This window comes from Carassius gibelio, chromosome A9 (assembly GCF_023724105.1).
Source record: "Carassius gibelio isolate Cgi1373 ecotype wild population from Czech Republic chromosome A9, carGib1.2-hapl.c, whole genome shotgun sequence".
NCBI classification, from domain to species: domain Eukaryota; kingdom Metazoa; phylum Chordata; class Actinopteri; order Cypriniformes; family Cyprinidae; genus Carassius; species Carassius gibelio.
This window is the reverse complement of record NC_068379.1, coordinates 26089603-26099601: the sequence shown is the minus strand read 5'-3', so window position 1 is coordinate 26099601 and position 9999 is coordinate 26089603. Positions and strand designations below refer to the sequence as shown.

Sequence of the window (9999 nt, the reverse complement as noted above, 5' to 3'; positions counted from 1 at the left end):
TGCAAAAAAAAAAGTCAAAATTGTTTAATATAACCTGGAGATGTAAAGTAGAATTAAGTCAGAATTCTGAGATGTAAATTTAGAATTGCGAGAAAAAAAGTCAGAGCTGCGAGATTTTTTTTTCAGCCACGGACACAAACCTTTTTTTAATTAAAAAATTCTGACCTTTTTCCAGAATTCTGATTTTGCATCTTGCAATTCTAACATTATATCTCTCAATTCCATAAGAATAAAAGAGATCCAAAGTTGCAGTTACTCTAGTTTTTTCATCCTGTGGCAGAAGCACACTTCCACACTTTGTGGCACAGAAATTACAATTTTAAAGACACATAAGAGTGCAGAGTGTGTTTGAGCTCATTTCTGCTAAAGCGTGTGTGTGTGTGTGTGTTTTCCTGAAGGTCAGTACTGTGTCTTATGTCAGTTTGCTATCTGACACAGAGCTTCTCGTTGGTACGGACACACAGACGCGGTGCTGCTCACTTCTCTCCACTGGAGCGGCTGATGAGACGACTGCGAGCTCTCGACCTGCAGCAGACACAGAGACAGCTGGAATTACTCTGGAAACCCAGCGAGAGCTGAAATATTGCTACTTGATGCACTAAATAAAAACCACTTATGAAGCGCTGAGAATAAGACCGCACAGAGCCATAACACTGAATGTGCTTATGATGCAATTGCATTTGAAAAACTCTTCTTACTCAGAGGCAGCTGCCTTTTGGATTCGAATCCCTGAGATTTCAGCGCGTCCACGATCCATTGTAAGACTTTGCTGGAATCGGAGACCTGCCAGAAGACAAGAGATTCACCAGCTCACACTCACATTTGCTTTGCCATGCTGCGAGGAGAAGTGAACAGACCGAACTGACTGTAAAGCACTATTATTTCAGAAGCACACCTGCTCTTCAAGCGTGGCCAGGCGTTTTGTGATGGAGGGAGAAACCCTCTCCTGCTCGCGCTCCATGAGCTCTGACATCACACCGACCCTGAGACCAAACAGACATGTTTCACCTTCATGTTTTTCTCTTATTTCTGCGTTTGGTTTATATATATATATATTTCAAATATAGAAAAATACACACACACACATACAGTAAGTGTATATATGTACAATTATTAATTATATATAACTCATAACTAATTTATATGCTATATAAAGCATTACATTTTTTCATACTATTATAGAATTTATTTCTATTTTAATTAACTTTTATTTTAAGTTTTTTCTATTTTATATGTGCGTTTGTGTGTGTGTGTGTATATAATTATGAATGTGTTATTATATATAATAATGAATAAATGTATACATACACACACATTTATTTACTATATATATATATATATATATATATATATATATATATATAAATATATTTTAATACATAATATGTTTGTGTGTGTGTGTATGTATACATTTATCCATTATTATATTGTGTTTGTATATATATATATATATATATATATATATATATATATATATATATATATATATATATATATATATATATATATATATAATGAAATAAATGTATACATTTTTATTAATCAATTATTTTTAAGTTTTAGTAATTGGGATTTCTAAAATTTGTATTTTATTTTATTTATTTAATCTTTTTTTTAAATACTTCTATTTAGCTTTTATTTCTATTGTTCTGTATTACATTGGGAATTTAATAAAGCTTTTAAAAAAGCCGTAAGCTGAACTTCTCAAGAAAAATATTTAGAAGTTTTTTGCACACTTTTTTATTTTTTATATTTTTTTGTATCTTTTACATTATATTTTAAAAGATTCGATTCATTTGGCCACAGTGTGAAGAAAACAATTGTAAACGGCCATGGAAAACTGTAAAAACTGTAAACAATGGTGACATGTTTTTCCGTTCATTCAAGGCAGTAACTAAACTTAGGTTTTGAAGCTGAAGTAGACAGATTTCTTTTTACAGTAAGAACAAGCTAAAAATGTGCAAACAGTAATATTACTCAGAATATGGGCAGGATTAGTGTACTTCATACTTCAGCAAACCGGGTAGGAACTTCAAGTCATGTCATTAATATTCATGAGTGTAAGCCCCTCCCCCTATGTTTTCAGAATATTGCTATGCTCCTCCCCATGTTCTAGAGTAGATGTAAAAGTTTCCTACTGAATTCAGATCATAGTCTATATTCAAGCAGTGTGATGTTGTATTTCTGTCTCGGTTACTTCTCTGCGATGTCCTGGATGCGATGCTCCTCGCTCTGACTCTTGTCCTGCCGCATCGATGACAGATAGTTGTCCTTCATGTAGGCCTCCCATACCAACAGCTCGTACTCCTCATTCTGCTCCAGTTCCTGTCCTGTGAAGAATCAAGCACTTAAACCAGGGACTGAGACTCTCAACACAGACGTTAGACATGAAAGAGCAGATCAGCAACCATTTCAGCAAGTTCTTTGGGTTCGATTCCCAGGAAATGCATGAACTGATAAAAACGTAAACAGTAGATGTCACTTTGGATGAAGAATGAACATGACTAGACTTCATGCTGATAACTTGATCTTGAGTAATTAACATCACTAATCGATCACGACGTGTGTGTTTTGGCTCACTGAAGGTCTTGTGTTTCTGTGGAGCGTGGCGCTGCAGCACTGCTCTGATGAAGAGGATGAGGTGACTGAGGAGGATGAAGGGTGGAGGAAGAGCGGGTCGACTGTGGTACTCCTTGATCAGCTCGTAGCGCTGGAACTTCCAGATGGTGTCTGTGTTGTCCTGGACCTCCTCGAACGTGTAGCTGTGAGGCGCAGTGAGACAGAGTTTAAAGCCCTGACATTCACCGCCATTTATTATCATGCATCTTTTATAGCCTTGTACAGGAAATTAAAAAAAAAAATATTGTAATTTTTTTAATATATCAGTATATTTATGACAAATATACATCAAAATATGCTTAAAATTATATAATATGAAATAATATTTGAAAAAATATACAAAATATTAAATAACCAGATATTTGCCTGCATAAATAAATAAGTACATAAACATTGTTAAATATTTAAATCTAATTAACTATGTTATTAATTTTACTGTGTCTGATCATTTTTTTTAATTCTTTAATTTATTTTAGAGAATACACAGAAATATTGAGATACAGTACAGTCATAAAACATTTGTGACCATGGACCACAAAACCAGTCATAAGGGTCAGTTGTATTTTTAATGAAGATGTATGCATAATCTGAAATCTGAATAAAGTTTTCCATTGATGTGTGGTTTGTTAGGATTGGACAATATTTGGCTATTTGAAAATCTGAGGGTGCAAAAAAATCTAAATATATGTATATATTAAAAAAAAAATCTTTAAAGTTGTCCAAATGAAGCTCTTAGCAATGCATATTACCAACCAAAAATTAAGCTTTGATATATTTACAGTAGGACATTTACAAAATATCTTCATGGAACATGATCTTTACTTCATATCCTAATGATTTTTGGCATAAATTAAAAATCAATAATTTTGACCCATAATATGTTTTGTTGGCTATAGTCCCTCCAGAAAAACGAATTTTTTCAAATACGCCGTGCTTTCGCCGCATAAATTGCCGATTTAAGGAAGCAAAATATGCGGAGGTAGCATGATTTCATAATAAAAATAATTTTAGTTGCAAAAAAAGTCACATATATGTAAATCGCCATTATTTCCCAATGGGAACCTTATAAAGTGACGTAATTGCGCGACGTGAACATCATCTGTGAAACCCGCGGTGAAGCCAGGGTGAAGGACGCAAATCATTCTCATCTGCCAACAAAAATGAGTCACCTTTTTTCTCTTTTTCATCAAACCGCAGTTTTTGCAAGTTTCCGAAATTTCATCGCATAAGATTGCAAAAATAACCCGCATATTCCATCACATTTTTTAAGAAACAATCACAAAAATAATCCGCGGTTCGATTCCCCGGGAACACATGACAGGTAAAAATTGATAGCCTGAATGCACTGTAAGTTGCTTTGGATAAAAGTGTCTGCTAAATGCATAAATTTAATTTTAATTTAATTTAATTTTAATTTAGTTTACTTGAGACTGCCCCCAGGGCAACTATTGCTTGTGTTGTGTATTTTCATGGAATCAAATATGAGTTAAGTCTTTCACAAAGACTGCTTTTTGTATGATGCACAGAGCTGCTGTGTACAGTATGCATGTACAGTAGAAATCAAATCAGCTCAGTAGGAAACAGAAGCAGGTAAGTGTTTGTGGTCGCCCGTCTCTGTCTGTGCACTCACTTGAAGATGGCGATGAGGAGGTTGAGCAGCAGGATGTTGGCGAAGAGCAGATAAACACAGAGCATGATGATAGTCAGCCATTCTGGGAAGGCCGGCATGTTATCATCGTTCAGCACGGGACATTTGGGCTTCAGAGGCTCGGAGCCGTTCATACTACAGCTGCCCGGGTTAAACTGAGTGTCTGCATCACAAAACACAGAAACATGAGCTTTCTGCTTGGTCTTTGTTTCCCCTACATTTCTGTATTTCTGAATGTTCTACAATTGACTTTAACTACTGACCTGTATTTATTGACACAACATGCAATATTTTATAATGCAATATAATAACAAACGTTAAAAGTTTGCATATGCAGTATTTTGTAATATTATAGCATGATTGCATATTTAAATTTAATTTTGCATTAAATAAAACATTATACATCTGATTTAAAACTGACTTTAGCTATTGATTTTAAGTATGCAATTTGTTATATATATATTAACATATAATATTTAATATTTGCACAGTTATAGTATAATATCATAAAAGTTTATTGCATATTTACATAAAAAATCTACAATTGACTTATAACTGACTTATTGTAATCATTAATTATAAGTATACAGTTTTTTGCATACACTGATAAAAAAAAATAAAGCATCTAAAAAACTGGTTGCATCTAAATTTTCTAATTGGCCTAATTGAATTTATGAATTTATTCAGTTAGGACAATTTAAAAATGTAGATGTGATCAGTCAATAGAAAAATAAATAAAACAATTTACGATATATATACATATATTTCATATGTGCATATGCAATTCATATTTCATAATAAAATAATTGCATATTTTGCACATTGAATTTGCATTTTGCATTCAATTTTATTTTGAATATTTCCATATAATATTTAATATTTGCATATGCAATATTTAACAATATTATAGCAAACAATTGATGCATATTTAAACATTTTGCATTAGATTTATTTGCTTTATATATAGCATATATAATATGTGTGCATATTTAGTTCTGAACAGAATATATTTATATATGCATTGCAAGTATTAGGAAAAGTTATTTATTTTTCATTGGCTCAAGTTGTGAATCATTACTCTAATTTTCTTTAATTGGATAAATAAAACATTTTTTTCAGCTCATAGTGGGTGCATCTTAAAATGTGTATAAATTATTGCTAAAAATAATTTTAGGCGTGGAGAAAATGAGTGAGATTTACATATCAGAGGAACCCTGTTGTTGTGATATAGTCCTTTAGTGTGGAATCAAGTGGTTTCAATTGTAAAGTTAGTAAACTGCTCACTGTCTATATTAGTGGGAACACTGCCGAATATGATGAGGTAGGGCTCATAGACAGCTCCGCGCATGATCCAGTTCAGTCTGTCTTCATTGTGAATCAAAATGCCCTGCTTGGCCACCCCATACGCCACAACCCAGATACTGAGCAGAAACATGAAGAAGAACAAATCCATCATCTGCAGAGAAGAGACAACATTCTTAGCTCAGTCTGTCTGCATTAGCTTTTATGCAAACATATGCTACATTATGATAGGCTCATAGGAATCTTTTTCACCCCTGAGGTCCAGGATGTTTCATAAAACAACTAACTCGTTCCTTTCAGAAGATCAAGAAATATTTGATTCCTTTTGAGTCTCTCACAACTTAGGCTGCATAGAGTTATTACATAAACACATGTGAAGTGAATAAATGAGCATTATGGACATGCAAACCCACCATTCTCCTGAGGATGATTATCTTTGGGCCTAGAGTTCGGCTGATAGTGAAGATGGCCATTAATCGGAGACAGAATATGATGAAGTCGATGCAGAGAATAACTTTACCTACATAGAACACAGTTCCGGAGGCCAGAAGTCTGTATAACAAACACAAAAGTTTGATTTAGTTTACTTTCAACTAATTTCTGAGTCATTGTGCAACTCAACTGAATTTAAATGAACACATGAGAAACACACTTTAAATGATTCATTTATATGCTCCAAGAGAGTCTATTAATGTTGAAAGTTTGATTTATTTCAGTAAAATGAATATGCATATTTAAATAGCATTATGCATTTAATTTTATTTCATATTTAATAAAAAAAGGTGTACAACTGACTTAAACTACTGACTAATAGTCCTTACAAAACAATTATATTATACAAAACAACATATTTTTGCATATATACATATTCCATAACAAACATTTATACTTTGCAAGTGCTATAATATAATATAATATAATATAATATAATATAATATAATATAATATAATATAATATAATATAACATTTTCAGTGAAATCTTTTTAATTGTTTTTATGAACAGATTCATAATTCTAAATGGAATTTTTTTTATGCATTAAATGTTTTAGTAAATATCTGTAGGTAAAAATAGCTTTTTTATTACATATTAATTTTTAAAATATTGCTATTTATAATTTTTTATTACCCAAACTATATGCATATCTGTAAACGACTGCACAATAATTTATTTGATTTTACAGCGGCTTACAACTATTTACTCTAAAACCAAATGTATGAATTATACAAGTTCTGATAAACTTGTGTAATTTTTACATCTGTTCTAGAGAAAATATATATTTTCATTATTTAATAATACTTTATGAGAATAATAAGTTTCACCTTATCACCTTAAAAATGATAACTGTAACAAGATTTTCACTGTTTTTACTAATTCAACTTGGCTACATTGACTGATCAAAATTATGGTCCCTTTTGATTAAAAAATAACCTTTTAAGTGATTTCAGAGGAAATACAAACCTGATTCCAAAAGAGTTGGGCCAAGTATTTTGTTCACAATAGAATATAGATAACATATCAAATGTTGAAAGTGAGACATTTTGAAAAGTCCTGCCAAATATTAGTTAATTTTGGATTTCACGAGAGCTACACATTCCAAAAAAGTTGGGACAGGTAGCAATAAGAGGCCAGAAAAGTTAAATGTACATATAAGGAACAGCTGGAGGACCAATTTGTAACTTATTAGGTCAATTGGCAAAATGATTGGGTATAAAAAGAGCCTCTCAGAGGGCAGTGTCTATCAGAAGTCAAGATGGGCAGAGGATCACCATTTCCCCAAATGCTGCGGCAAAAAATAGTGGAGCAATATCAGAAAGGTTGCAAAGAGTTTGAAGTTCATCATCATCTACAGTGCATAATATCATCCACAGATTCAGAGAATCTGGAACAATCTCTGTGTGTAAGGGCCAAGGCCGGAAAACCATACTGGATGCCCATGATCTTCAGGCCCTTAGACATCATAGCTGCATAGAAGGATCCGGGTACGGAAATAGCCAGCCTGCAGTCCAGATCTTTCACCCATAGAAAACATTTGGTGCATCATAAAGAGGTAGATGTGACAAAGAAGACCTAAGACAGTTGAGCAACTAGAAGCCTGTATTAGACAAGAATGGGACAACATTACTATTCCTAAACTTGAGCAACTTGTCTCCTCAGTCCCCAGACGTTTGCAGACTGTTCTAAAAAGAAGAGGAGATGTCACACAGTGGTAAACATGGCCTTGTCCCAACTTTTTTTAGATGTGTTGATGCCATGAAATTTAAAATCAGCTTATTTTTCCTTTAAAATTATACATTTTCTCAGTTTAAAACTTTGATATGTCATCAATGTTGTATTCTGAATAAACCGTTGAAATTTGAGACTTCCACATCATCGCATTCTCTTTTTTTTCACAATTTGAACAGTGTCCCAACTTTTTTTGGAATCGGGTTTGTACATAAATACAGAGATACATATTCATATATATATTTTTTTATTATTATAAGGCTCTACGTATGATGATTACTTCTGTATAATCTCAATTTACTGAAAGCAAATATGAACTGTACTGAATTAATATGAATCATGTCTTAACTGTATTGTTGTGTTTACCTGCAGACCAGACCAGCAATGAACAGTATGATTGACAGCACATCCAGAATGTTCCACACATCACAGATGTACATCTTTGCTTTCCTCCGTAAACCAGGCCCGTCAAAGTCATTATAGAACTGTGGATTTTCAATGAACACAATAACAAGATGAAGGGTGAATAATTATAACTTAGGAAATATATTTCCTAAGGGTGGAAATCACAGCCCTGTGTGAGACTGTTTGTGTATGTGTGTGTGTGTGTGTGTGTGTGTGTATAGGCTACCGAAAGCAAGTAAAGAATATTTAAATTATCAAAGAACATTATTGCTGACTTCAGTCTAGAGTGAGAGTTTAAGCACTATCAAAAAAATCCCGTTATAATCGATGAAGCTACATTGTGAAAGGAATCTCTTACTTACATTATATGTTAGGGATGCACCGATACCGATATATCGGCCCGATACTGAGCTCCTGTACTCATACTCGTACTAGTTTAAATGCCCCGATACCACACATAATGTGAAAAGTGCTAGATTCAGACATAGAAACACTGACAACAGTATAACAGACAGCAGAATTTAGTTATTAGAGATTAAGGTTGTCTATGTAGGATATATATGCAATGAATATAATGTTAAACATTCATTATTAATGCCCTTATAGCTAACGTGTGCGAGCTGATAAAGCACGCTGAGTGGATTGAGCGCGCAGCGGCAGAGATGCGTGAGCTTGTCGAGTGAATATACATTTATCACTGGAAAGTTTGTAGTTCGGTAGGATACGTCAAAAACAATTAAAACAATGCACAAGTTACTTAACAGGCATTTGGATTAAAACTTAATGGGTTTTAAGCACTTAGTGGGTACAGGACACTATAGTTCCATTATGTAAGTAAGCATTGTTCATTCACTCCCCTCCACCTACAACTCCTGCCAGCACCGAGACTCGAACCAGCAACCTTCAGGTAACCAGTCCAAGTCTCTAACCATTAGATGTTGAAGGAGTCTGAACAAATTTAGAATTTAAAATTGACTGTATCTATTTAATAAATTAAGTTAACCAGCTAACATTATACATACTATTTCGGTTTCTGTACCCTATATTTTACAAGTGTAGAAATGCAATAAAAATATCGGTATCGGTACTCGGTATCGGCAATAACCAAAAAAAAAAAAGTGTCGGTATTGGGCGAGTACTGGAAAAAGTGGTATCCCTATTACAAATATATCTGAAAGTGAAAGTGACATGACATACAGCTAAGTATGGTGACTCATACTCAGAATTTGTGTTCTGCATTGAGCCCATCCAAAGTGTGCGCACACACACACACACACACACACACACACACACACACAGTGAACACACACCCGGAGCAGTGGGCAGCCATTTATGCTGCAGCGCCAAGACTCAAACCCACAACCCTAGGGTTAGGAGTCAAACTCTCTAACCATTAGGCCACAACCCCTTATTTTTTTTATTTACATTTTTTTAGTGAAAGGCACAGGCAGTGTGAAGGCATCTGCATATTTGTAGTGAAAGGCATTTGCACTTTGCACTATACTGAGAGCATCTGTGAAAGAATTCAGTCAACGAGCGCGCACAGAACAAAACTCCAGTGTTTCGGCTCATTCATTTCATTTTCCTTTATACACAATTTATGTCACCTTAAAAAAAATAAAGTATACAGCAGCTCCTTATTGCATAAAACTAAAACTGAAACGGGAAGAATAAAGTGCATTCTGATAAAAATGTTGTGCTGTACATCAAATCTTAGCATCAGCTGAACAAAATTTCACTCATTTTAGGGAATTCTGATTATGGTTTCTAAATGTGACTAGATTCATGCTTTGCCATTTT

At 33.7% G+C, this 9999-nt stretch overlaps 1 protein-coding gene across 1 annotated transcript in view; it reads right to left on the bottom strand.

The window, feature by feature from the left end:
* Nucleotides 1-412: 412 nt before the first annotated feature.
* LOC128020185 (transient receptor potential cation channel subfamily M member 2) overlaps nucleotides 413-9999 on the bottom strand; it is a 31036-nt gene continuing 21449 nt past the window's right edge. The window contains exons 17-25 of the mRNA XM_052606888.1: nucleotides 8161-8279; nucleotides 5983-6121; nucleotides 5552-5723; nucleotides 4250-4430; nucleotides 2581-2762; nucleotides 2198-2330; nucleotides 896-983; nucleotides 699-783; nucleotides 413-525 (exon numbers count right to left, since the gene is read on the bottom strand). Of these exons, the coding sequence (XP_052462848.1) occupies nucleotides 413-525; nucleotides 699-783; nucleotides 896-983; nucleotides 2198-2330; nucleotides 2581-2762; nucleotides 4250-4430; nucleotides 5552-5723; nucleotides 5983-6121; nucleotides 8161-8279 (1212 nt within the window). The remainder of the gene's footprint in view (nucleotides 526-698; nucleotides 784-895; nucleotides 984-2197; nucleotides 2331-2580; nucleotides 2763-4249; nucleotides 4431-5551; nucleotides 5724-5982; nucleotides 6122-8160; nucleotides 8280-9999) is intronic.